At 55.1% G+C, this 26,627-nt stretch overlaps 8 protein-coding genes and 1 non-coding gene across 9 annotated transcripts; 3 read left to right on the plus strand and 6 right to left on the minus strand.

The window, feature by feature from the left end:
* Window positions 1–741: 741 nt before the first annotated feature.
* Window positions 742–3,289, minus strand: VDAG_04220 (DNA-binding protein SMUBP-2; the record flags this gene model as incomplete). The annotated part of the gene is made up of 8 exons (XM_009650667.1): window positions 742–832; window positions 973–1,033; window positions 1,104–1,263; window positions 1,347–2,405; window positions 2,473–2,704; window positions 2,815–2,840; window positions 2,908–2,948; window positions 3,010–3,289. 8 exons carry the CDS (start codon window positions 3,287–3,289, stop codon window positions 742–744), a joined length of 1,950 nt encoding a protein of 649 aa, XP_009648962.1.
* Window positions 3,290–3,909: 620 nt separating this feature from the next.
* Window positions 3,910–5,099, minus strand: VDAG_04221 (uncharacterized protein; the record flags this gene model as incomplete). Its single annotated transcript, XM_009650668.1, has 4 exons — window positions 3,910–4,265; window positions 4,325–4,490; window positions 4,572–4,751; window positions 4,851–5,099. 4 exons carry the CDS (start codon window positions 5,097–5,099, stop codon window positions 3,910–3,912), a joined length of 951 nt encoding a protein of 316 aa, XP_009648963.1.
* A 1,223-nt stretch (window positions 5,100–6,322) lies between these two features.
* Window positions 6,323–7,728, plus strand: VDAG_04222 (pyridoxal reductase; the record flags this gene model as incomplete). The annotated part of the gene is made up of 4 exons (XM_009650669.1): window positions 6,323–6,374; window positions 6,661–7,215; window positions 7,270–7,620; window positions 7,685–7,728. The coding sequence occupies 4 exons, from the start codon at window positions 6,323–6,325 to the stop codon at window positions 7,726–7,728; spliced, it is 1,002 nt and encodes a 333-aa protein (XP_009648964.1).
* A 442-nt stretch (window positions 7,729–8,170) lies between these two features.
* Window positions 8,171–10,582, minus strand: VDAG_04223 (uncharacterized protein; the record flags this gene model as incomplete). The annotated part of the gene is made up of 2 exons (XM_009650670.1): window positions 8,171–9,600; window positions 9,688–10,582. 2 exons carry the CDS (start codon window positions 10,580–10,582, stop codon window positions 8,171–8,173), a joined length of 2,325 nt encoding a protein of 774 aa, XP_009648965.1.
* Window positions 10,583–10,959: 377 nt separating this feature from the next.
* On the minus strand, window positions 10,960–15,648 carry VDAG_04224 (uncharacterized protein; the record flags this gene model as incomplete). The annotated part of the gene is made up of 10 exons (XM_009650671.1): window positions 15,424–15,648; window positions 15,295–15,333; window positions 15,198–15,231; window positions 14,950–15,144; window positions 14,727–14,892; window positions 14,587–14,677; window positions 13,858–14,534; window positions 13,252–13,805; window positions 12,552–13,116; window positions 10,960–12,242 (listed from the first exon to the last, which is right to left on the minus strand). The coding sequence occupies exons 1-10, from the start codon at window positions 15,426–15,428 to the stop codon at window positions 10,960–10,962; spliced, it is 3,609 nt and encodes a 1,202-aa protein (XP_009648966.1). The 5' UTR covers window positions 15,429–15,648.
* A 1,281-nt stretch (window positions 15,649–16,929) lies between these two features.
* Window positions 16,930–17,883, plus strand: VDAG_04225 (uncharacterized protein; the record flags this gene model as incomplete). The annotated part of the gene is made up of 2 exons (XM_009650672.1): window positions 16,930–16,996; window positions 17,189–17,883. 2 exons carry the CDS (start codon window positions 16,930–16,932, stop codon window positions 17,881–17,883), a joined length of 762 nt encoding a protein of 253 aa, XP_009648967.1.
* Window positions 17,884–19,705: 1,822 nt separating this feature from the next.
* On the plus strand, window positions 19,706–19,778 carry VDAG_20136. The gene has a single exon. It is a non-coding gene; the product is annotated as a tRNA-Lys (tRNA).
* Window positions 19,779–22,641: 2,863 nt separating this feature from the next.
* Window positions 22,642–23,497, minus strand: VDAG_04226 (uncharacterized protein). The gene has a single exon (XM_009650673.1). The coding sequence runs from the start codon at window positions 23,201–23,203 to the stop codon at window positions 22,679–22,681; it is 525 nt and encodes a 174-aa protein (XP_009648968.1). The 5' UTR covers window positions 23,204–23,497; the 3' UTR covers window positions 22,642–22,678.
* Window positions 23,498–23,735: 238 nt separating this feature from the next.
* Window positions 23,736–26,461, minus strand: VDAG_04227 (cutinase G-box binding protein; the record flags this gene model as incomplete). The annotated part of the gene is made up of 3 exons (XM_009650674.1): window positions 25,913–26,461; window positions 25,288–25,841; window positions 23,736–24,937 (listed from the first exon to the last, which is right to left on the minus strand). Exons 2-3 carry the CDS (start codon window positions 25,817–25,819, stop codon window positions 23,736–23,738), a joined length of 1,734 nt encoding a protein of 577 aa, XP_009648969.1. The 5' UTR covers window positions 25,820–25,841; window positions 25,913–26,461.
* Between the last annotated feature and the right edge of the window lie 166 nt (window positions 26,462–26,627).

Below are 26,627 nucleotides of genomic sequence, written 5' to 3' on the forward strand. Positions count from 1 at the left end.
GCAGAAAAGCATGATAGACAACAGACCGCCTTTCGCGTCGGTCCAAAGCTATCCGCCGAGCTTCTCCCTAGGTTCTGAAGCGCCAAGGCACACGTGCCCGGCGTCAAACTTGTTCAAACGCCTCGCAGCACACGCGATTTTGAAGGAGAATATGACCCCCGCCATTGCGAGCGCGCAAACGACCACTCCATCTCAGGTCCAATGACGACGACATGGACGTTCAGGTCGTCGGGCAAAATATGATTCGGCAGGAGGGAAGTTGCGGGCCCGGCCACGAGGACAGAGGTCGCAGAGCAAGGGTGGCACAGGCTTATGTTACCTGAAACATACAGGCCAGGGGTCGTGTACCACAGCCGGGATCAGCTTCTAAGCGACAACTTCGTGACGGCCGTCTCGACACTCACAAAGGCACGGCGCCAACGTTACTCCACAGGCTTCCTCCCAGACTCCGGGAACTGGCGGGCCAGCTCGCTTGGATGATGTGCCCGTGAATTCTACGAGTGCCATGCATGATGCGCGAACTGTTGGCTCCCGAACCAGCATCATCAAGAGGCATAAAATGCTCATGTCAATCCATGAGATCCGCTGGAGCGAGTGATCTCTGGGACGAAATGCTTCGGGTCGACCGGTCGTTGCGATCTCCTAGATCGTCTCAACATTATCCCGCGGGCCGTGGCGCGAACCAGACCATTGGCGTATCAGCTGCGCCTCGTCCGTCCCAAAAGTCGAGCGGACAAGGAATCAGGCCTCCTGGAGCACTGAGACGTCTGGATACCTCAGATCGGCATTCTCTTCCAGGAACTCTATCCACCTCCTCAAAAATGCGCTTCCTCTGCAATCAAGAGTCAGCTTGCCTTTCCCCTCACATGTCAATTTCACAGCCTGTCTCAGGAGATCTGTGCCACGTCTCGGCAGGAATTCGCCTGCGCAGCTGGGCATGCAAGCTGGAAGACTAAGTCGTTGCAATCTTACCTTTTGACTGTTTCTGAATCGCCAACAACGGTCAACGAACGCTTCGGTCGCGTCATGGCCACTGACCCTCGTCAATCTCACGCGTCCATGGATAGATAGCGTCAGTTTTGAGATGTTGCAGACGGACATACCGTTTAGTCTTCGTTTCTCTGCAAGGAAGCCCACCTCACCGTCTCCGTTACTTCGGACGAGACTGACAATGACAGCCTCCTTCTCGCGTCCTTGGAAGCCGTCTACAGACCCCAACTCGATGCCTGGGAGCTCTTCTTTTAATGGCGCCAGCAGCGCGAGCTTGATTTGTCTATTGTTAGTACCGTGAAACAAACTCTCTTGTGACATGGCGGGGAGGGCACCCATTCGCCAGCACTTCTCACCTGGGCATTGTAAGGCGTGACAACCGCGATGTCCTCGGGTTTGATCCCCGCTTCGACCAGCTGGCGTGCATGCTGCCGAACAACTGCTGCCTCCATTTCGTTGCTTTTGCTCTCGCCGTTGAGACTTAATTTGGCCTTCTTCGCCGCATCGTCGCTGTCTTCTTCACTTTTCTCGGGGAAGTCTCCGCCCTGCGTGTCAATAAAGACAAGAGGCTCATTTGTATCTTCCGTGTCCTGTACCGCATATGGCATGTCTTTGAGGAGGCGCGTCGCAACTGATTCAGCAGCCACCAACCTTCCTTCGTAGAGCTCATCGGAGGGGAACCGCATGATAGCCTCGTGCATGCGATACTGCGTTATAAGCATTCTCTTGATTGATGGTCCATGCAGGGAAAGAAGTCTGTCAAAGAGGGTCGTCTCAAGCGTCATGCCTTTGACTATCGGCACCTCTTCCTCGTCTTTCTTCTTCGGCATGTTGGTTTTGGAGTTCAGCGACTTGATCGTCGGCGGCAACTGCAGGTGATCGCCCGCGCACACGACCTTGTTCGCCCTCAGCAGCGGTACCCAGCACTGTGCTTCGAGGGCCTGGCTCGCCTCGTCAATGATGACGACGTCGAACTTTTCATCCCGCAGCTGGAACCCGCCGGCCCCGTGCAGAGTCGCCAGAACGACCTTGCTGCCTCCTACCAGCTCGCGCAAGCATCCGCGCTCGCGCTCGCGGTACTCTTTTCGCAGGTCCTTGAGATCCGCATAGATGGCGCGGCGATCGCGGCCGGTGCGAGCCTTCTTCAGGGAGGCCTGCTTGGCATCCATCTCGGCACGGACGTCCTGGACAATGGCCCCGGCTGAGGAGGTGTGCGTCAGGACATCGAGAGAGTGAGCAAGAACGGAGGGGAGGAGACGGGCTGGGTGGCCGAGGCGGATGATGGGGATCTTATGGGGGGCGAGGCGCTCGACAATGTTGTCGACGGAGATGTTGGAGGGGCCGCAGACGAGGATGCGCTGGTCGCGGCGGACAAGCTGAAGGATGAGCTCGATGAGGGTGTGAGTTTTGCCAGTCTGACTGCGTGTCAGTATGAAGGCGCAGCATCGTGGTGGATGCTGTCTCCTCGGAGTGATCACTTACACCCGGAGGGCCATGGATGAGTGCCACCTCCCGCGACGCGAGGGCAAAGCGGATGGCGTCCTTTTGTGAATCATTGAGAGATGGATCGATCCATTCGAGCTTGCCAAGTTCCCCGTCTGCTGCGAGATCCACTGGTATGGGAGACGGACTGGACAATCCGAAGAGCACGCGCATGAAGCTCGAGTACTCGGCCTCGGGCATCTTTTGCAGCTTCTCCATGGTTTGGTTCATCCTGGTAGTCAGTCAGCATCGCATGGTAGACCAAACTCGGATTCCGTTTCTGTCCCCTCCCCTCTCTCTCTCTCTCATATGACTAGCCGAAATAAAGACTGCACAACTCACCGTTTGTACGTGACCTCATCCGCCAGCTTGACAATCCAAAGCCGACCACTCCAGTCCCCCTCTTCCTCCCCCTCAAGCGCAACAGTGACGCACTCCCTCCGCACCCTCGCCACGACGGCCCTGCCGCCCTTGGCCTCGAGCTCCCTGAGCTCCCTCTTCTTGGGCGCGCCAGCCGGGCTGCTCAGCGACGAGCACAATGTCCCCAGGGCCGCAGCCCGTGCTCGGGCAGGTCCTGCGTCTTGGCGGTGGCCGGGTCGGGGGCGAGCTCGAGGAGGGTGCGGCCGCTGGGGCTGGTGCGGCGGGCCTGCGGCAGGAGGGAGGTCAGGGCGAGGCCGGCGCGCTGCAGGGTCGCGGGCGCGTGGGAGGCGAGCAGCGTCGAGGTCTGGGCCAGGTCGGCGGCGAGCTCGCTCGAGAGGAGGGCGAGCTGGGTGGAGGCGAAGAGGGGGATGGATGGCGGTTCTTCTTTGGGCGCCATGATGGAGGACTTGGTGTACGGGGCCGAGGGCACCGTTTTGGTGTGTATATGTGTGTATGTTGGGAAGCTTGATGATGAGCTTTCTGTGGAGGGGTTTGGCGGGGTCGATGTATCGCGGGGTTGGATGCCCGTGTCGGTGTTTGCAGAGCCAACGGGTTGGAATTAAGTAACCGTTGAAGACGTTGGCGGGAAGAACGCCTCTCTCATGTTCCACTGACGTCACGTCGCGACAAGCACCGAGTACGTCCGTTGAGATCTTGCATGGGCCTGTGATTTGGTCGAGGGTGAGGTCCAGATGGAGCTGTGATGATTTGGTCCACATGCTCATGCTCATTCCCGCTCCACTTAAGTCTGCAGAGCAACAAGGTTCAACGCAGAAACATCCACAACAGCGAGGCATCTCTTCCAGTCGCATTGAAGCTAACAGGGCGTACTCTGAAAAGAATTCTTTCTTGATATCTCTGCTCCTTGGCTAAAGCCGACTATTAACTCCCCGCGAAACACATCCGTTGAGGGTCACCCAGACCAGATATTCAACACCCTAAATCAAGACGCTCCATCATCGAACTGCTCACATAATTACATAGCAACAGATACATTCTGCTATCCTGGTTAGACGGCTACGCCTGCGACCGCGGATGCACTACGATGACGACAATCAAACTCGCAATCATGACGGCAAACGCTACAAAGGCGACAGCGATGATGGTTCCACGACTGGCGGGGAACTTGCCCGCAATGATCCATCGCTGCACGTGGAAGTAGCGGTGATAGCCCAGGAAAAGGATCACGATGCTGATCCCAAGGAACGTGGCGCCGAGGGGCTTACCCAGGCGCCGCAGCGTCACTGAGGCAGCATCCTCCTTGTCGCCCGAGCTGTTGGGCAAAGATGTGTTGAGACGGAAGAGTTGCGTTACGGCGATGCCTATAGAGGCGAAGGCAAGTGATGTACGCAGCCAGGCGAGAAAGGTACGCTCTGTCGGCTCACATTAGGACACCTGAGACACCTGCTGAGGTGTGGGGCTGTGAACATACCTAGAGCTAGGTGATCGCGAGCGACGCTGCCCTTGTTCTCGAGCTCGATGCTCTGAAAGTGGGAGAAGAGCCCACCGTGCCACGTTGATTTCTTTTCCGGCTTCCGCGCTCTCCTCGCCGATGTATTGCTCACTTCGGGGGTGTCGGCCGTGGTGGCGTCCGCGTCCTGGTCAGGTCTGCCGTCTGGGGCAGAGAGGTCTATCCTGGAGGAGGCCGTGGATCGTCTGGTGCTCGGAGCCTTTCTCACCCGCGGTCCCAGCACGGGCGTGGCGGTCATGGGGCTGATGGACTGATAGTTCCGATCGGCGCCGCGTGTGAAGATGCCAGTCCGCTCGTCGGCGCTGCTCTGTCCCTCATCTTCGCGGTCGGACTCGAGGATCCTGCGATGCTCTGGGCTCGACATTGTCTCGCTGCGATTTCGTGCGTCCTGGCGTGGGGGATAGCGTCAGCGGGGGCGCGTCCGGGAGAGGAGGAGGAGGAGGAGAGAGAGAGAGAGAAGGCAAGACAGTGACAAGGGGGGCCGTACCTCTAGTATGTTGCTGATGCGGTCGTTCGTATTGGCGCTTGGGCGATGGACCGGCGGTTGAGGGTGAGAAGACGTGTGCTGGATGGCGTCGAGATTGACCTGGTCGAAGGAGACAGTCCGGCTTATCCTGCTCGCCGAAGTCGAAGGGCGACGAGAGGGAATACTGGGCGAGGGTGGAGCGACAGCTGCGGCGTCTGGGCCTGCCGCTGTAGCAGCGGAGGCGGCAGTATCGTGGCGTTCAGAAGCCATGGCATCAGCGAGCGAAAGCGAGTACAATTTTGTGTTTCTCCGCCGGTACTCTGGTACCGGTTGGCGGACTAGCTGGGTTGTTGGGTCGGTGCTGAATCACATCCGTGCTGTGGTGGGCAGTCGTGCGACAGGGGGGGTCTGACGTGATGAAGCCGTCGCGCGAGCTTAAATGTCGGCAGCGGCAGGCGCTACTTGCCAGGTCGTGGGGGGGCAAACGATCCCTAGAAGGCTGCTTGTGCCTCGACTCGAAATCGTTGTGACGTCGTGCTGTCCCCGGACTTGTCGTTCGTTGTGATTGCGATGGTGAAAGTCGAGCAGACGAGAACAATCCAGTCTTGACTCGAAAACGTTGCCATGTGATGCTCATCAGATGCCGTCCCATGTCGTAGGCTCGTGCCGTGACCCTGGCCCACCTCACTGTGAGCGGGAGGGTCTGTCAGGGTCACAGTGCGCACCACTGTCGACTCGAGCGTTCATTTTAGCGCGGGTCGACGGGACCGATGGGACCTGACGGTGCTTTTGGAGGGTATCGTCGCATCGCGTGGCTGTTCAGGGGATATGAGTAAGGTGCAGTGGTGATGCAAGCTGCATCGCTTGTCAGATTGGCGAAGGTGATCTTCTGGGGAGACTTGGCTCTGGGGAGACATGGAGAAGGGGAGACATGGCGAAGCTCTTGTACTTGTTGCGTAACATTTGGTCGTCATGACGTTGACCTTTGATCTCGTCCCACCCGCGGCAGGCACGGTCGAGCTGGGAGCACGCGAGGGGTCAGTGTGACCAACTGCGCTGTGCTGTGCTTGCTGTGCTTGCTGTGCTTGCTGTGCTTGCTGTGCTTGCTCTGCTTGCTGCGCTTGTGTTCGATCAAGGGCAGTTGCATGTGGGGCTCAGCACGTCCATCGCTCCTTCTACCCTTCACGCTGGTGGTTTCTCAGGCAGGGAGACTGGGGAAACTACCTGCCTTGCCAAGATACCTAAGGCAAGGTAAAGAAACCATAACCCTACCCCACGACGAAGGTACTGTTTGGTGTCTTCCGCTGCTGGCCGACAGCATCACATCACCACGCACACGCCCTACAGCAGTCTGTGGTAGCCGAGATAGGATCTGCTAGACCTTGCGGACGGAAATCGACCGGGGTCCTAGATCAATTACATGTATGTCCAGATCGCGGGGTCAGCCTAGATCTTGCTCAAGCCAGAACTTCACCTCTCCCCAGGGGCCCACGATGTCTGCCATCAAAGTCCAGGGTGTCAACGTCCAGGGTATCAAGGTCCAGGGTATCACAGGCAATTGGGCCAATCAGTTTCAACCCCCTGTGAAGCGTGGAGAGAGACGATGTCTTCCACCGCGCTCTGACGAATGTGTGCCTCGTCAGAAGCTGATACAACTCTCTACCCTCGCAGATCCTCACTCCTGTGCCGCCTCGCCTGCGTGTCCCTTGACATACTTGCTCATGGCAAATCGTATCAATGGCCGTCCCGTCGGGCCTATCGGCTTTGGCATGATTGGTATGCCCTGGCTCTCGAGTTCTCGGCCTCCAGTACATTGATTTAGATCCCTTAGGCTTGACCATGCGCCCTACACCCCTTTCCGATGATCAGGCCTTCGGTGTTCTCGATGCTGCCATAGATGCCGGCGCGAACTACTGGAACGGCGGCGACTTTTACGGGCCCCCTGACAACAATTCTCTCGCACTCCTGAGCCGCTACTTTGAGAAGCGTCCCGAAGCCGCAGGCAAAGTCGTTTTGAACATCAAGTCGGGCATTGCCGTTCTTCCAGCCTTCACACCCACCGGCTCGCCCGATGAAGTCGCCGCCAGCATCAACAAGTGTCTGCAGCAGCTTGGTCCCAGGGGTACCATTGATGAGTTTGAGATTGCCAGGGTCGACGCTAACGTCCCCTACGAGCACTCTCTCCGCCCCATTGTCGACGCCGCAGCGAAGGGCCGTATCGGTGGCGTCAGCGTGTCCGAAGTCTCAGCCAACACCATCCGCAGAGCTGCCAAGGTGACCAAAATCTCCAGCGTCGAGATTGAGCTATCGCTGTGGGAGACTGATGCCCTGACCAACGGCATCACCGATGTCTGTGCCGAGCTTGACATCCCAATCGTCGCATACTGTGAGTGAAAACCCCTGCCTGTTTCGTATTCAGTCTTTTAATCCATGCGTGCAGCTCCGCTTGGCCGGGGCCTCCTCACCGGTGCCATCAGGTCTCCGGCCGGTATCCCCGACGGCGACTTCCGAAAGGTCCTGCCCCGGTATCAGCCCGGCAACTTTGAGGTCAACCTCAAGCTCGCCGACAAGGTCACTGAGTTTGCTGCTCGCAAGCGTTGTACCGCAGCTCAGGTTGCCATCGCTTGGCTCTTGGCGATCGCGCGTCGCCCGGGAATGCCAACGATCATCCCCATCCCTGGCTCTTCGTCGCCGGAGCGCGTGCGCGAGAACTGTGCAGCAGCTGCTGTCGAGCTGAGCGAGGCTGACATAGCTGAAATTGACGATATCCTGGCGCAGTTCCGGCCAGCAGGTGAGCGATACCACGAACATGGGATGCACTTGTTAGATAGAGAATAGGGGCTGCAAACCACAAGATGACATCTTGAGCTTTCCTCGAGCCAACCTGCGTGCCATATGACCAGTTGGCAGAATGCCAAAGACCCCATGATAGATGGCTCTCTTAAATGTACAAATGTTGAAATTATGAGTGGTTAAAAGGGAAAAAAAAGTTTCCCCCGGTCCCCTCCAGGCGCTTTCAGAAGCCAAGGCTCGAACGTGCGCCCCCCTGATCTGTGAGTTTTGAATAAGGGTGCTTCTCATAGGGGAATTTGGAAGGCAGGGTCCTGCCAACGCGTTACGACAACCCACTGCACCACCAGAGACGCGTCCGTCCTGGTGGGAGCTGGTCGGAGGCGGGTGAATTGGAGCCTATAAAGCATCAGGCACGCGGGGTGGGACGCAACGGGATATGGAGGAAGGTGCGCGAGGGAGAGCAAAGGGGCAACAAAGTAGTTGGAAGGCACGCGAAAGCACAGTGTTTGGTTTGAGGGCCATGCTTCTATCTTGGTCGTCTACCTAGCTCAGCCTCGGAACAATACCACAGCCGCGAGCTTTTCACCCGCCGAGGACCAGAGAGAGTGACAGGGCACTATGGCAGATGCGGTGGCCTCTTCTTTGCTGGCCCCTGATGCTGACACGGCGATGCCACATTTCGAGGTGTCGATGTAGATGAGATATGGCTCCCTGGCAGAGCGTTCTGGGAGAGATGTTGAATTTGCACGCTTGGCCTCCTGAAGGATGTCGACGAGACTGATCTCGATACCATCCCGGGACTCGATCGACACGGTACTGCGAACTAACATACCGGCTACAACGAGATGTGATGTGCGGGACGTGAAAGGTCGTCCTTCGCATGGTTCTTCCATGTGACTGGCATGTTCGACCGAAGACGAGGGAACGCCGGCGAGACCGAGGTGTGCGTGCCATTCCACCCCTGACTGACGTGGAAGCTCTTCAACCTCCGCCGCAAAGAATGGCGGGATGAAGGGTTTGTCGTCGCCGTCTTCCTCGAGGGACACTTTCATGACGTCTGAATCCGGAAGAGTCGAAACGCTGTCGCCAGTGGCATCGCCGAATGTCATGAATGCAGGGTTATATTTGCGGTCCCACGGGTCAGGCCCAGTTTCCTCGTCTCCATCCGTAGCGTACAAATGGGCTGCCCGCCACGCTTCGGCGGCAAGACGGGCTTTGGTCCGCATGCCACCCATGTCGTGCGTGCGTGGGAAGTAAGCAATAGCACTGGACCAGAACTGAACATGTTGGTCGGCTGCGATGCGCCAAAGGTGCTGTAGGGACATTGTGATTTGAGCCGAGATGTCGGCTTCGACAGGGATGGCCATCAAGGCAGGCCAGAGAGGGATCTGACCAGCAATAAAGATAGACCTTGTCGTGGTAAGGTCTGAGGAGGACGAGGCGGGCCCGACTAGGGGCACGTCGATAGCTTGGCTGTAGGGGCCAATATTTGCCGGCGCCCAGTAAGATCTTGACTGGACATGAAGCCCCTTTCGGTCGCGGAGACCAAGAGAGGGCTGCACCGACAGATGGATGACAATGTTGCAGTCATCGGGGAGGAGGTCGCCGGAAGAGATGGTGATCCTAGAAGGGGGGTTAGGGTGGCTGAATAATGCCCCATAAATGCTATTGATGGCAGGGAAATCGGACATGCGGCGGAGAACGATGATGGTGTTTGTGATGGCAGTGGTGGACAGCGATGAGTTGGTGAGGAGAGTCTTGATCTTGTCGACCAAGTCATGCGTCTCAGCCTCGATGGTAGACTGGGGACTCAGCCCTTCCGAGTGCACAGTCCAAGAAATCTCGGACGACAACGTCGGCGAGTCGCTCAACTGAAGAGTCTTGCTATGTCGCTGGCTGGGTTTCGACTCGTTCGACACGGACCCAGGCGTCTCTGAGATAGCTTCTGAGACGTAGTCGAACCTGGGATCGAAACGTCCTGGCACGCGAATCGCCCCATCAGAATCCTCTCGTAGCCTATCCTTCTCGCCGATGTAGGCTCCTCGGCAGCTGAGCCAGGACGTACCCCCTCCCTCCCTCACAAGTTTTCGAGCTTGGTCTGGCACGACAATTCTCTTTTGGAACAAAGTGGTCGGCCCGTCGACGACCAGAGTTTCAAACTCGCCTCCCTCGCCAAGAACTGAGCCTTCGGAGATACCGAATTTTCTCAGGCCTCGTTTGATCTTCGACACGCCAGCCGCACAGGTTACCCTCTCCCACAAAAAGTCTTCATCCAGACCTGCACTAGCAACTTTGATGATTCGCGCGTCAAGACCGGCCACTTCCATGTCCAACAGCAACTGGGCGTCATCCGAAGGAAGGCCGCTTACTGCTGGAGGCAGCACCGGGTACTTCCACAGATAGGCGACTGGGGTGAGGCCGAGACGCAAGGCCACAGATTCCACGCGGGTACGCTGGTAGGTTGACAGTATAGCTCCGGCGCAGAGCGCATTGGCTTCAGGATGCCGGTCGATTATGGTGCGTAGAAGAGGTACCATGCTCTCCGTTTCGTCGTCGGCAGCCTGACAGGCATCATAGTCGCGACCCTCGTACTTCGCTCCACCGGCTATAGGCTGGCAGTAGAGAGGGAGCCCCGTGGCTTTGGCGTACAGAGGAATGATCTGGTGGCCTACAGTCTGATACATGAAACTGTTAAGGTCCTCGTCGTCGGTAGCAAGGTCCTGTTCGTCATGGCTGGTGTCAACTGCATCCTGGCTCCCTGATAGCAGCGTATCAGGTTTAACGATACGAGTGCCGTTGGATGAAACCTCATGCTCCGGTGGGGCTTGTTCGTCTACAGACGGCTGCAGGTTCGCCAGAGCGATGATTTTGTGGCCGTTTGCGATGCAGTGCAAGGCTGAGAAGAAGCTGTCTTTGCCCCCCGATATGAGAGCAATGACGTTCAGTCGTTCGGATGCCATGCTGGCAATGTTGCGCCCTTGCTCTAGTTTTAGTCGATCGTCTCATCAATCTCCTCTAGGGCGAAAAAGGGTTCCGAGTGCGAGGTTCCGTCATATTACGACTTTACTTCAGGCCGAGGAGCGCAGAAAACCCGATACCCATGGTACTAAGGTACCTAAGGTACCAAAGGAAGGTTTGGTGGAGAGGGGCCATACAGTGCACAGTAGCAAAATAGAACACGGCCAACCTCACTCACGCTAGAAGTAGCGACCTCATTCATCCTTCCCCTCTCAATTTTAAGTCACTATTTGGCATCCTCCGATATCACCGCTTGACAACCAATTTACATCCCCCTTCATCAATACAAAGGCGTCTTCCATCAAAGCATTTTTCCAAACTACCTGCCGCCCCCCAGGCCGTTCGAAACGACCACCAGCTCGCCATTTCTTGGACACAAAAATCTGCCGTCGTGCGTGATCATCGCCAGCTCCAAACATTCCATATTGATCCAATCTCGTGGCAGGAAAAAGTGCTTCCTGATCTTGACATTTCCCGCGTCAGCACTCAGATACCATGTGCATAGCCAAAAGTCTCGGCCAAGGAACGCCATGGAGCTCGCGCCATCCAGATTCCGCGGCACACCCAATGTCTTCTTCAAGCCGACATGATCAGCCACGAAACCCAAAGGAACCTCGATCTCGCGCAGGATCTGCTGAGGTAACGGCGTTGCGGAGACACTGTTCACAGGCGAAGCTAGGCCTTCCTGACCCGGTTCAAGGAACGCCACATCCATCGTGAAGAGGTCCAAAGTTCGCCTCTCGTCTGGCGATGCAGTGGACTTTTGCACAAAGAGCCATTGTCCTTCCTTGCAAAACATAACTTTGTCAATGGACGCCTCGAGCTCTAACCGTGTCAACGCTTTCGTTGATGACGGTGAGCGTACAAGCCGCGGAACATCGTCATGATGTGCAGACTCGACCGCTTGGAAGTCGATGTGCCATTGTTGCACTGACTCGAGGTCTTCCCAACGATGAACAGTGAGCTCTCGGGGTGTGACGGACAGCAGTGCCTCGTGAAGGAATGGATGCAAGATCCACTGACAGGACTTGTCAAGCGGCCGACTGACTAGGCATTGCCCATTCGTCAGTGACCATACCGCGATATACGTAATGCACCGCGCCAGCAACCTTCTCCCGCTATGGTCGAATAAGAGCTGGCGAACCATTTCGGCCGACTTCAGTTTGAGATCGCTTGTCACGAGCCGGCCCTCTGTCACCGAACGAAGGACGATGTTGCCACCAATGTCCGCCGTTGCAATCTGGCCATCTTCACTCCAAGCTATGCATGACACGCCCATGATGGTCTCGCCTTGGTCTTCAATCTTGGTAGCATCGGCGTCGAGAACCACGCTCAGCATTCCGACCTTGTTGCTGTAAGCGTACAAGGTGCCGTGCCGGCTGTGCGCGAGGCAGTGGATGGGGTCCAGTATGGCAGTCACCGTCTCTTCCTCCGACACCAGAGAGAAACTGGTCGATCCCGGTCGTGAGTCTGCCAAGTCGCTATCGGCATCGTCCATTTCGGCCATTCGCATGAGCGAATTCGGCTCCCAGACGTGGCAGTAAGTCTGTCGAAGGTCGTAAATCCGACGCCCAACAGGACTGAGTGCAATGTCCGTAACACCTAACGTACAACTCAGATGATACAGCAAAGTGAAGTTTTCGAAGGTCCAGACGTTCAGAGATCCGTCTCTGCTAGCTGTGACAAACATTTTCCCATCAGGGCAGCAGGCGAGTTCTGAGGCCCTGAGAGGCTGCTGGGGTTCCCAACTCCTTGCCTCTAGCGGGTGCTACTTGAAGACTGAGCCCTCATTGTAGACGCCCAGCACATGGCCCGTCACAGGGTTCCATGCCAATCTGAAAGTATAGCATGCGCCGCTGTGCAGTCCTCGAGAGAATTCTCCTCTGCGGTCCAGGGTCCCTATGAGCTTACCAGTCTCGGTGTGCCAGACTCTGAGTGGCATGATTCCGCGATACGATATGGCCACTTGGGTCCCATCAGGACTGAAGGACGCGCACGCGGGTGTGGCATACCTGGGCTCCGATGTTGACCTTGAAGCGGGGGGCAACACTTTTGGTACAGTCTGCCAGGCGTTGTACCCCAGCAGGGACATATATCTCACGCTGGAGTCATCATAACAGACAAGAACTTTGCAACACTTCTTGTCAAATGCGACATCCATTGCGCGGAGTCCCTCTGGGTTCAGGAAGTGGCCTACACGTTTTCCACTTTCCACGTCCCAAATTTTGACGGTGTCTTTACCGCATGTTGCCAGACGGTCACCGTCTTCGCTAAACTTCATGGCAAGAATCATCTCCCCGTGTCCAATTTTCCCTATTTCGCGGAACGTTGACGTTGAGTACATGTTGACGGTGTTACTCGAGGCCAGGACAGCGAAGAAATCGTCCAGGCAGCAGATCATGTCTGGCTGATTTGTCTGGCTGGTATTGAACTTGGCGAGCAGGTCATCCCAGCCTGTATTGGAGACCCCTGTAACCTGGAGAGCCGTTGGGCTAAAGTAAACAAACTGACGAGCCATGATGGAATCCGGCGGACAAAATCGTGGTATCAAATTGTGGATGCTGTCAGGGTATTTCACGATGTGGTGACCAAATTTTCCCACGATGCGTACCAGATCGGCTGACCATAAAGCAAGGAAGTCGCATTCCTCACTCGAACGGTCCATAGGGATAGCTTCTTGCTCATATTGTTCTCTTCGTTTGACGAAAAGGTTTAGGTTCTTAGACGTCCTCGTCAAGACGCTCAAGCTGCCATTGAGGCCCACCGCTTCGATCCAGGCTTGCACACACTCTCCTTTAAAGAATTCGACCAAGGTGCGAAGATGCTGTCGATTCAGATGGTCGGCGCAGGCAAGATGCGTGGCCCAGAATATGCAGGCGTACTTCAGCACGCCTACACAGCCATGAGTTTTCAGATGAACTCTGAATTGCGTGTCCATCAAAATATCTAGGCACTTGACGAAGATCAATGTGTGGGCTTCAGCCGGGTCAATCGCAAGTTCACTACCTTTGTCGTGTATTAAGAACTCTTTCGCTGTATGGTGCACAGCTGATACACTGCCTTTCTTCTCGTCGACAACTACCAAATCTCCGCAAAGCCGGTGTACGGTCCGTTCGATGTTGAGAGCCGTGAGCTCTGGGCTCAGTACTTCCTCTACCTGTTTCTCTGTCGCATCGATGAAGTTCCTCTGTGACGAGTGTCAACCAGAGGAAGTTACCCTTCGACTTGCGGAGCAAGTCATCCTTGACATTGTTGACAAAGTTCTGCGGCCATTCGCCGTATGCACCTTCCAGTTCCTGCTCGATGAATAGCTTCTGTCCTTCTCGAGTAGGCACCACTTCAGTCTGGCGGAAATCGGAACCGAACTTATAGCGAAGTCTTTCGAAAGCTCTCAATGACGCCTGGCGCCGAGTAAGAAAGATGATCTTCACGGGGATCGATTGCTCCTTCAACGCAGGCAGGAGGTTGAGCAATATCTGTGCCGACTCGCACTCGTCCACAGCATCGATGACCCAGAAGAGGGGCTCGTCAAGATCCATCTTGGCCAGAAGGTTGACGAATGCTCTTTGCCACACACCTCTCGCATCGTTTCGTGCGAGGGCATTCTTATCTTCGAGAAGTGGGAAGATCTTTCGACGGTACTCTGGCATGCAAAGTGCAATCTGGTAAGCCAGCATCTTGAGACAGACGGCTATCGATCGCTTGGCCTCCTCATTGTAACGAAAGAAGAAATATTGAACATTCTTCTGAATTTCCTCGAGGTGCGTCACCAGGAAGCCGGCCATGACTGACTTCCCTGAGCCCGGAGAACCGGAAAGCTTGAGAATTGAAGGCTCGAGTGAGTCGTCTGAGAGCCAGCCGCGGAAGTGGAGGTCGTCGAGGATCCAGTCGCAGCTAGCTGCCAGGCACATAGAGCTGAGAGACGCGCTCAAGGTCGGCCTTGTACCTCTCTGGCGTATCGATCAGTCCGGACAATCTTTTCCGGATGGATTCGAAGCTCTGCACTGTCGAAGGTCGACGACTGATAGAGATCGCGGCTGCTTCTGATCAGTAAAAAGTAATAGAATAGCCTCAATGGCACCCTACCTTTGGAGGTGACGAGCTTGACAAAATCCCTTATCACACTGCTGACGCTGATGTAATTTTGATCCTGGCGAGACGCAAACTTGCAGACATTGTGATGATTGGCATTCAATGGCCAGCATATCTCGTTGGGATAATTGAGCTTACTTGATGACTCGTCGACGATGAGCTGTGTAGCCAGACACCAGCTGCGCCACGACCATGTTCATTCTGGGTTGGTACTCACACTTTTGATACTGCGGATACTGGTGGCCTGAGTCTCGCGGAACGATGCGAGGTGCATGTTCCTTGCATGCTGAACGTACTGTTCATTGATGCCCACCAGCGCCTCAGAGTTGTGACGCAGCTCATTAATATACTGTTTCGGAGTTTGCATGACTATGGCCAAGAACTTTCTGAGCACGTCGGCCAGGTTTCTGCCCTGATGAGGTGTTGCGAGAAACACCACCCCACGGATAGTGTCAGTCATCGCACTGAACTTTTCGTCGATAGCGCCGAGATTGTAGGCCTGGCGAACGTTAGGTCATATCGAATATCAAGTGTTTCGTAAATCACAGACATTCTTGAATACCAAGCCTCCCATAGAGTGGACGACGAATATGATCGGAACCTGGTGTCGATTAGTGATGGCAGATTCTATGATGATCAGCTTTTACGAGCCTTTCCAATGTCCCAATCCTCATATTCCCCTCTGCCAAACTTCATGGCATTCAGGGGCTGTTCTGCAAAAGCTTTGATATTGAGCGTGTCTTGTGTCGACTTGGTAAAGTTGGCATCGTAGCCGAAGGAGAATATCCTGGCGTCACCCAATTCGGGCTCGAGTGGCAGCCACTCTTTTGGCCAGAATAGACTCAGATCGCGCTCCCACGCCCAGGTCAGACGACTGGAGCCACCGAGTCCATGTACGAAGATGATGTCGACATTCCTAGTTCCGATAGGCTAGTGGAGAATGTGCAACCCCATTGGGTCGTCGGCGCAGTTGACTGACGCGATAGGCGTCCTAGATCGGATGGTGTCAAGTGTGCTTTCACCACGTAGACTATTAGCTCAATGAAACTTGTGGAAGACAGATGTGTTGCTCACGCATTCGTTGCAACAGTAGAGACTCGTAGAAGCGCGTTCGGACTCGGAGTTCGTGCCCTGCTTTGGTGGTCTTCCCCCTCACTGGGAGGCTGCAGTCGATTTTCATTCGGCCGGTCTGCTTCGCCCCGGTTTCTTCTCCTAAATCTTAGGGGGAACTGGGGCTTTTGTCAAAATGTTAGTGATAATATCATCATTCGACCCGCCATTGATATTGCGTGGGCAGTTAAGGACACTTGTGTGACAGACCATACCGCCGCTTCGACTGGCTGAACAGCTCAGCCTTGCCTGGGGAGAGGAATATAATGTGACAGCGGGTGTTGAAGAAGACACAGAGTTTCTTGGACTATTCAATTATAAGAATGAGGATTTCCTCCAGTAAATCGGCCAGTGCTGTCCGCAAAGTTACTTCTGGACTTGTCTGAAAACGTTGGTGTGTAAGTCGGGAGGGGAGGAAGATGGCTCTTCTTGGATAGGGATTACCTTGGACGAAAGCTGAATTCTGGGCCAACATGAACAGAGGCTTCACCTAAACTCGGGCGCGCAATTATGGCGAAACGGCAGCGGGGTAAAAGGCCGGGAGACCACGGCGGCTCTAAGACAGGACGAGGCTCTCTCAGGGTGGGTGTGCCAGCACACAGAACGTCCAGCCTGATTATGAATGTGACAACCTTCGCAGTTTCTGCAAACTGCTGGGCCACCTCGTTTCGGGAAGGCCGCGAAGCACACATTGCTGACATGGGTGCAACCACTCGGTGTCCCAAAGCAGTAGATGCCTCTGATGAAGGGTGTGGAAGGTGATTGAGCTGACGGGAGATGCAGCCCTGCGTTTTTGGCATCTCAGGTCTAGACAATCAAACCGATTCCGCTAAATAGGCCAGTTGCGTGCGTCATCTTCTATTTCACAGCCCTGATGATCATGCATTTTCTGGGCGTCTCAATAGTTTGGTCTACGTAGGATCACGCAGGTCACCTGAATGACAACACAAGTGCATTTTCAGTCGATTTAGTTTGTTAACAAGGCTTACATCGACATCTTGAGTCAAATTTGCTTAACTCTACAACGCCTGCATCAGATTCTGGTTCCTGACCACAACGTTGTCGTGATAAAACCTCCTGGGTGATCATGACAGAGGAGATATTCGAACTGGACCGTAATGGTCGCATCAAGCTGGATAATCAGGTCAAGAAATGTCAGTTGTCGTCATGAGACCCCATCAACATGACTTCCAAGTTCAGCTGACCAAACCAACCAGGCTTGCCTGAAGGCGAATGATTCATCGAAGCCACTGCTTGGGGCGCATCTGCGTGGACGCAAACGGCCAGGATCAAGACGAGGTTGAGGAACAGCACTCACAATACATACTTTCTAAAATGCACGACAGACCCGACGGTCATGATGGAGGGCGAGTTCAATTCGACCACCGCCATGCATAATCTGGTGCCTGATTTTGTACCAAAACCATACGGCTGGGGACGGTTCGCGGCAACTCCTCGTGTATACTTCTTTGTCATGGAATTCTTGAACATGAGGCCCACGATGCCGAACCCCGTGGTCTTTTGTCATCTAATCGCTGAAGTCCATCAAAAAAGCGTCTCTCCGAATGGAATGTTTGGCTTCCCGGTGCCAACATGTCAAGGACGGATCATTCAAGGCAATGTTTGGACTTCCAGCTGGAGAGAATGCTACCACGCTTTAATCACAGAGGCCTACGACGAGGCCATGAAAATCAACGGGCCGTGGGCCGAGTTTGAGGCAGCCTTCGCAAGGCTCAGACGATATGTTATCCCGGCGCTGCTTGATCCTCTCCAGTCACATGGCCGCATCCTCAAGCCTTGTTTAGTGCATGGGGACTTGTGGGAAGAGAACGCCGGGGTCAACATTGACACGCAACAACCCGTCGTGTTCGACCCGTCATGTATGTACGCCCATAACGAGTATGATTTAGGAATGTGGCGTCGCGAGGTCATTCGCTTTGGCCAGCCTTACTTCCGACAATATCTGATGCGCATGCCGCCAAGCGAACCAGCCTCTCAGTGGGGTGACCGGAATCGCCTTTATTCAATCAAGTCAACCTGACGCATTCGGCGCATTAACTTGGTTCGCCAGCCAGAGAAGAGTAGGTTACATGGCATGTTGCTCGATTTGGAAGAACGTGCAGATTGCTGACCCTGCTCCAGCGTGTACAAGGACATGGGCATCTTGATCAACAAGTACGGTCCGCGCCATGAAACCAACGGGCCTTCTGCTACATAACCAACCCAATTTCTCAGTCGGACCGGCTTTTGACCGTCTGAAGGCCTGAGCAAGTGCCTGATGTAACTTACCTACCACAAGAAGACAGATCCAGAAAGAACGAAGTGGCTATCACTGTCGCACCGCGTCGAAGCTGAAAGGCACCAACCAATTTACATGAGTCCTCTCCCCGCTGCAGTCTTGCCACGATAGCCACCCTTTCTACCAAGCCATGCCATTGGAAGGCTGGACAGCCCAAACAGTCACTCTCTTGCTTTGCCTGCGGGTGGCAAAAGGGACTTGTCAGGTGGCACAAACAGGCTTCGGTCCTTCTCCAATCAAGGGTTAGACCTACAAAAGAGGAAGCCGGTTTTGCACGGCGTGCCTCAGCCTGGTTGGCTTTGGCGGATATTTGTGCGTTCGGTATTAGGTCTGTGTCCGTGGTTTTGGTCCTGTACTTTTGTTTGTCAGCTTTACGGTATCCCAATGAACGGATCATGTCGCTTTCCGTCGTCACAGTGTATTTGGGTTGTCGCACCCAGACCTGGGTGCGATAGGTCTCTTCTTCTGTGAGCTGAAGGCCGGCTTTGACCAGAATAGATCACTCGGGAGGCTGTTATGACAATGAGTTTGGACTGTACGGGCAACGTCGTTTCTCCGAGGTATCTGAAGGTAGTCTTCACGTCCTTGCAAATAGTGATGCCCTTGCTCTTATGGTAGGTGACTAACGTGCACTTGGCCGCAGCGATATTTGAGCACGGGTGGAATCAGGGCAAGAACTTTTGCGCGGACATGCTCATCGTATAATCGTATATCTTGAATGACGTTGGTATTTTGGCTAGCCGAGGCTCAGCATACCTGCATGGTTCTCTTGTGTATCTAGGTTTCTTGCCCAGGTCTTTCTTGGGTTTCCCATCACGGCTGATCTACCGGGCTGCCTTGTGGTTAGGGGACATCTCAATATCTACCGGGTCACTACAAGCAGCAACCTCAACACTGGTAGTAGAGATGCTCAAAGAGATTAACCATGACGGCAAAGATTAAGAGCCGTGCATTTACGTAAGATTTCTTCTTCGAACCTCGTCCAAAGTCATCCGGTGGTAGAGGGACCGACAGATGAATCTAGGTAGTCTCTAGTTACAAAACAGAAGTCCCAACTGAGAGGGGCCTTACAAAATTCTTCCAAGTGCGTACTGGTTGTTTGGAACTTTCCCACAGGAGTGTCGTTGACCTCATCGTCCTGACCTAACGCACGGAGAACCTTTTGCCGGCCTCACTGATTCTCACGGTAAGGAACGCAGCCAGAGGCGTGGCCTGCTAACTACTTTCTGGTTACTCAGTAGAACATTTAGAGCCTATTTGGCCCGCGGAAAGTACGACCTGTATCTAAGCAGCGTAAGGTAAAGATGAATCACGGCAGCGTAGCGCTATCATTTTACGAACCGGACATGTGAGCATCACAGGTCACAGAGAGGCGCTTTTAGAATGACTCAACTGAAAAAGTCACTTCAACAGACCCTCAAGAAGCACGATAGATCCGATTGAGACATGATGGTCACTTTTGCAAAACACCCTGAGCTCGCAATGAAAACCGTTCGCGGACCCACGATACCCACAACATAGTTCCCACAGCGGTGCCCGGGCTCCAACAACAAGCAACCTGCCTGCCCGGCTAGCTCAATCGGTAGAGCGTGAGACTCTTAATCTCAAGGTTGGGGGTTCGAGCCCCCCGTTGGGCTCAATTCCTGACGCAACTCGTATGACGAGTACTCGTATTCTTTTTTTTGGCAGTTTGCTTGCTGATGAAAATCTCGAGATCTTGGCAGGATCTAAGTGGAGCCCTGAAATATTCGAGTAGAGATACTCCTGTTGTTGAGACTACTGTCGCTTGCGTCCGTGTGTTGCTGTTCCACACCCGTTGCTGATAAGGACAGCCAAGCAACGAGGGCTCTGTGGCCACAGCGGACTGCACGCTCGTCTCCAAGCGTCCATTGTGCTCGACGACTTCTTCACCAGGGCCCCGGCCTACCGATATTACCGTATCAGTAGCATGTACCAACGGCCCAGCGAAACATCAGATCAGGTGGTTGAGCACCTACTTCGTGACTGGGATGGCCAATGACGACAGATACACGCCACTGTTCCAGTGGTGGTTTATCGTACCATTCAAAGCGTTCAACATGAATACTCTCGTGCCAATAAGAATTCCTCTGCACCATCTCGGATGGTCCTGTGACGACCCGAAGAACAGCCCACCGGGAATGTAAGGTACCGAAGAGGTTGGTGTCGGCTAAGGCTGTGGACGGAGCACGTTGGAAAAGCCGGTGATCATGCCTCATGGGTCGATCTAGCTTGACAAGGAAGCGTTTGATCTACGTTCAATGTTGTAAGCTGCCTATACTCACGCGGAGTAATCATGCGGGAATGCACGTTGCTGAGACGCCAGTTGCTCCGACCTAGCATTGCAACTGCCGAGTCACTCTTGCGAGAGGGTCACAGCGGTCACACCTGATATCGGCCGTGACCGTTGACCCGATGCATTTCTCTCTGTCCGAGGAGAGTCACGAGGTGTTCGTCACATACCGAAGCCTTTGCAGTGGTCGAGGCTTGTTGTGGAGAGGTGAGGTTGCTGGGTTGGCGACACCAATGGCAGCTCAGGCCCATCATTCTTGACACAAGTTGGTGCATGCAGGTCGGAGTAGAAATGTAGAATACAACCGTCGTGGCGGTAGCAGCTGACGAAACCTCGGCCCCGGTGCCCCACCACCGCCGGGCACAGGACCGACTCGGCGCCTGACTCGGGGGCTCTGCTCGGCGGTAGCACTAATGACGAGGGCCGCCTAGTGTTGCTCCTGCTGATAAGAAATCGGTCTCTCGATGTTGTGGCATGGCTCGGTCACATGGCGTCTCTGCAGTGGCACCCTGAAATGTGTCCCAACACCGAGTGAGGTAGCATGGAAGGATGTACATGTAGGGGCAAGAAAGCGCCATCGGCAACGTGGTAGCCACGGCGCCTACGCAACTGCCGCACTTGATCTGACCTGATGACCTGATGAAGGAAACGAAGGTACCTCACTAAAAAGAAGACATGTTCGCGCTAAGCCCATGGCACCTACCTACGTTACCTTACCTTAGGTACCTACCTTACCTTAGGTACCTACCTTAGCCCCCCGAGAGATCAACACCATCAGAGGTCCGAACCGCGGACGAAGCCGTCCCTGCCCGCACTCTGTGCCTGACTTGAAGGCAGCATCCTCTGGCCTAATCAGGTACCTATACATTGGTCCGACCAGGAAGCCATCTCCTCCACACCACCCACCCAACACGAGGAATCTCCCCAACGTCCCGACGCTCATGGCTCAACCTCCCCCATTTGGTAGGTGGGCGCTCTGCAACCCTCAAGTCGCGTGCCTGGCACGACCTCCGAAGTTCACCGCTGCTCGGCGCCTAAGTGGACACGACAACCATCATCCTAGAACCAAAGCGCCACGGCCGCTACGCCAGACACGCCCATAACGCTCGACTCATGAGCGTGCCGCCGTCCAGTGGCCCAAACCTCCCTGCCTGCCTAGCATGCAGGACCTCAGGTACCTTACTTACCTAGGTAGGTAGGTAGGCTCTGAAGACACCCACCTACATTAGGGTGAGGCACCTAGATGCCCAAACCTCGCCACCCACCCACAAACCGTCCCGTAAAGAAAATCCTAGACAAGACCCGGCAGGTCAAAAAGCCCCGAGCGTTGTCAGGTGGAAAAAAAGCAAGCCTCGGACGCCGACTGCTGACTCGGGACCCCCGCCGCCAGACGTCAACCGCATACCACGGCGGCGGCCGCGCGCGCGGTGAGCCCCTCCCTAAAACGCAAGGGAGCATCGCGCCCAAAACCTCTGACCCCTCTGCCTAAAACCTGCCCCGCCCCCTCCTCCGCATCCTCTCCCTGCCTTGCGTCGCGACTCACAGCCAGTGAGAAGGGGAAAAAAAAAACGCGGCCAAACGTCAATGACATGGCAAAACAAACATTGATCGACTGACTCTGACGCGAAAGGCCCAGACTCTCTCTCTCTCTCTCTCTCCCTTTCCCGCCCCTCGAGGTTTTGTTTGTGGCAAATACAAACAGGAAGAGAAAAAAAAAATCCCGAGTGACAGGCAGAGACGTGAAAGTGACCAACCAACAGGAACACAGACATACGCTGTGACTTGGGCGGCCAACGAACCCGTCGTGGTGGGGTTCTTCTTTCTTCTATGACACGGTCGGGTCGCCCAGCCGGTGCGTGGAACGAACGAGGGACCGACCCTTTGTCTCCAAAGGCAGACCCGCAAAGAAACGATGAGACATGTAATGTTCTATCTCTCTTTCTCTCGCACACCCATCTGTCCCAGATAGAGCCAGTGACCTTGAGGGTGACCAGTTCGTCGGCTCCTCGGGCGGGGGCTAGTCGGGGAGGGGTTGGCTGCTAAACCGAACCATACCTGTTGTGCGGAACGAGACAACGTCCGACAAACATGCCCCGAGACACCCCAAGTCTGACGGCCAAGGCCGCGGCAAAGACATGCGAGGTCAGCAGTGGACAGAGGTACAAGTCACAGGGCGGCAGGATCGAGGTGAGGTAGCAGCAGAAGTGTTTGGTTCTTTTTTTCTTTTTATCTGGTTCGCCATAGAGATGCCGGCTGGCAAAGCTCTAGTGTTCGCGCCACCACATGTGTATGGAAAAACTCGTCCTCGACGCAAGGGAGGCAGGGCACGTTCTTTGCTTGTACAGATTGAGAAAGAGACGGGGAGCAGAATGGGATGACGGATGGTCGGTGAACCAGCACTCGCACCATCCGTAGCCGCTTCTGACGCTTCCGCAAATCCGAATCGGTGCAACGTGACCCACACCCAACTCTCCAAGGCCAGAATATATCCATGAAATCCATGAGGAGAGGAAAGAAAGCCAACAAAGCGTAAACAAGAAGAGCAGATTCCAAGGCCGACAACCCCGCCGAGGCCAGCTTGTTAGCTTGCCCGACGGACCGCCTGCTACAGAGGGAATTACAACGAGCGTAAAAGAAGAAGATGCTGCTGAACCAAATTCGACGTCGAAACCGAAACCGAAAAGAAAACGCACGACTAATCATGAGGAGCGAGCAAAGACTGTGCAAGTCGAAGAAGAAAACATGATCCATGCCTTTCTTTCTTTCTGTCTGTCTGTGCTCTTGTGAAACAAAATCCACCGTACACGCCGCGTTAAACCCTCCGGATCCAATTGCCCTTTGCCGCCTCGCTGGCCGAGCGGTCTCTGTGGTCGTCAATGCAACTATGAACGATGCGCCGCTCCACACCAGGCCCTCCGCAGAAAAAAGAATCTTCCGGAGACCTTGACATTCATATGATACATGTGAGGGCCGGCGGGGAGTGCGAAAATGACAAGCCGCTTGAGTAATGAAAAAGAAAAACACTTTTGAAACCAATCCATGCCGTCGTATGATGGATATTCTTCTAATGCGCAACCCCAGTGTCGCGCCATGGTAGACTGTCACGCAGGTCATCCAAGCCCTAAGGCCGGATCTGCGTAAAGGCTGGTGGGGGAAGGCGTGGAGAGAAGATGCTGCTTGATGTCTGAAGTCGTGATATCGTGACGGGGCGTGCACCAGGGGGGGATCACTGCGTGTCGCTCCTGGTGGTGTTGAGGCGAAGAAATGCAGAGAGAGCTGGGTCTTACTCAGCTCGCTTGCGCTTCTTCTTGCCTTGGTCGCTTTCGCCGTCCGATGACGAGAACTCGCTAGCACTGCCGGGCACCTCAGCGGCCACCTGGAAGAGGACCTTTCCGAGATGGTGATAGTCCTCTGCTTGGGGAATCATCATGTTGTCGAACGAGTGAACACCGCCGTCATCGATGAGATCCATGACGATGGCGCCGCTGCCATGGGTTCTGGCGTGCTGGGCAAGGTTGTCACTCCGGGAAAACTTCTTGCCGCAGTCTTGGCATTCAAAAGGCTTGTCACCGGTGTGCAGAGAACGGTAGTGACGCTTCAGGTGCTCCTGGCGGCGGAACCGACGGTTGCACAGCTCACAGACAAACGTCTTGGAGGGGTCCTCGGTCAAAGACTGCTTGCGGCCGCGTCGGTTCGTGGGAGCAGGCAGGGGCGTGGTGGCGGATGGGGAGGCATCACCATCCGAGTTGGAAGACTCCCTCCGCTCAGAAGTGCCTGTGCTCTGCGTAGGCTCAGCAGCGGGCTGGGATTGAATCGAGGCTTGCGTGGCAGAGTCGGCGGAAACGTTCATGGTAGGGATGGAGTCCTCCTCGGAAACCCGGCGGCGCTTATCCTGGTGAGAATCGGCGTCAGAGTGGCAGCTCACTGGGCTGGTGGCACCAGTGATGAAAGAGGCGTCGTCGTCAAAGCTGAAATCGTCGTCGCCGATGAAGCTAGCGTGACCGAGAGTCACGACACTGGAGCCTGTGCAGGCACGGGGCCGCGAGGAGGCAACGTCAGTGCCGGCAAGGTTCACCAAGTCGTTGACAAAGTCGTCGTCCGACTCCAACTCGGAGAGGTCTTCAAAGGAAGGAAGGCCGTGGGGAGTGGCAGAGTTGAAGTCAAAGTTGGGCGCAGCGACGGGGGGGACAATAGCAGTGGACGACGTAGGGAAGGCAGGAAACTCGGCTGCCAGCGTGGGGTTGGAGGCCGCCGCAGTCAGGGCGGCAGTGCCGACGGTCAGGTTGCGAGGGTCGCAGAAGTCAACTTCCTGTCCAGAGGTGACGGACCTGGCATAAGGCGAGGGCGATGGCGACAGAGAGGGGCACGACAGAAGGTCGCTTGCAACCGAGTTGGTGGTGTTTTGCGTTGAAGCTGGGGCAAAGTTGGGCGAGCTGACCTTGAGCGGGCGAGATTGCGACACGGCCTGAGCTTGACCAAGGTACACTGCCAAAACTGGTTAGCGCATTTGTTCTGTGGTGGGTTCCTTTTCCCGCCTCTCGGGCCTTTGCTCCATCGACTGTGCTGCTTGCCTGAGGCGCGACAATGAGATAGCCAAGGCAAGAGTCATCAAAGTTGACTCCATTCACGCCTCGACCTGGGCAAGCGCTAACCAGGGTCGGGGAAGAACACGATGGGTCCCGCCAGCGCAGCCCAATTTGGATTTCCCATCACAACCCGATGGCAAATGGAGGGGTGTCCACCCAAGCAACAGAGGAAAAGAGCAAGAAGAAGTGAAAAATAAGGTGATGGGGCATATAGCGAAAATGGGGATCAATGTTGCGGAAAGGGCTTACCAGGTGTCATCGGAGGAGAGCCGCAGCTGGACCAGTCCAGAGCTACGCTCTCCACAGGCTCAAGCATCTCCTTGGGGTCCTCGAGACCGTCCAGTCCAGAGAACATGGGGTTCATGGGCGTCTGCAGCATGTCGCACGTGTGGGGCGAACTGACGCTGCTACCGGCACTAGACAGAGGCGGTGTCGAGGGGAAATACAGGTTGTCGTCCATACCGTCCGTCTCCAGCAGGATGGTCGGCTTCTGGTGACAAGGCTGCGGAGATGCCACGGGCGTCATGACGCCGGGGCCGTTGCTGTAGAGGGTAGGTGGCGGCGCCGGCACTTGGGAGCACGAAGAGTTTGGGCGAGAGTACATGGGGGTCGAAGGTAGTGTCGGCACCATGGGGTACACAGGGAGCTGGGCCATGGCCATGTGCTGCTGGGGGTGCTGCTGAGAAAAGTGCCCGTGATGCCTGTTGTCGGTCCTAGCCTCGGGTGTGTAAAAGAAGAAGGGCGAGTGGCCCATCTGTGCTGTCATCATGTTGGGGTCCATTTCGGTCCTTGACGTCTGAAAGCTGTTGGTGGTTAACTTCCTGGGAATTACGGCAAGAGGGCACACAGCTGTCTGGTACGGGCGTGAACCTACCAGTCGATGAGTTATCTTGCGAGTGAAGCAGTCGTTATGCGTGATCTTTATCGGGTCGATTATGCGAGTATAAATAGTATTGCTACTTTACACGTTCCTGAGCGTGGAACTGTCTGGTGTCGTGGTTGCTTGGGGTTTGGTGGTTTGTCTAAAGATGGTGTTTGTTCGGTTCCTAGTGATAAGGATTGGACGACGGTGGCTTGACGAGACAAGGACACTGTCTAGACGACTCGAAATATCGTGATGGGATTGTAGTACATGAAACTCGTCCGAATAGTCTCGTGTGGTTGGTTCTTGATTATACCGAGGACTGGTGCGGCGGGAGCGGTTACTTGCGTGTGCGTTGAAAGGATGGACGGGGCTGTTCGATATATGAAGAGTCCCAAAGAATGATGTGTTCGAGTCACAAAAGAAGGAGGAACCGAGCGGTCATGAAGAAGAAAAGGGATCGCACAGGCACATCAGGGTCGAGAGACAAGACTGTCGATCATGGATTGCCAGGAATCAAACCAAAGGCAGAGTGAGCGAGCGTGGGTGGTGACGGGGGATATGTATCTCGAGAGCCCACATTGATCAACCCAGATGGGCCCCAGCGATAAAAGTCATCGATAGGTAGATGGAGGGGACCTGGCATCGGCACGCCGGACCCAGTCTTGCCAGTGAACGTCCCCCCGACCCTCCACGCCGCCCATGTCTCACTCAGTCTGACAGGGGT

Source organism: Verticillium dahliae, genomic scaffold (assembly GCF_000150675.1).
Source record: "Verticillium dahliae VdLs.17 supercont1.7 genomic scaffold, whole genome shotgun sequence".
Taxonomy (NCBI): Eukaryota; Fungi; Ascomycota; class Sordariomycetes; order Glomerellales; family Plectosphaerellaceae; genus Verticillium; species Verticillium dahliae.

Bases quoted from the DNA above. Each gene is read 5' to 3' on its own strand.
- VDAG_04226 (XM_009650673.1), bottom strand. From the start codon at position 23,203: ATGGATCATGTTTTCTTCTTCGACTTGCACAGTCTTTGCTCGCTCCTC.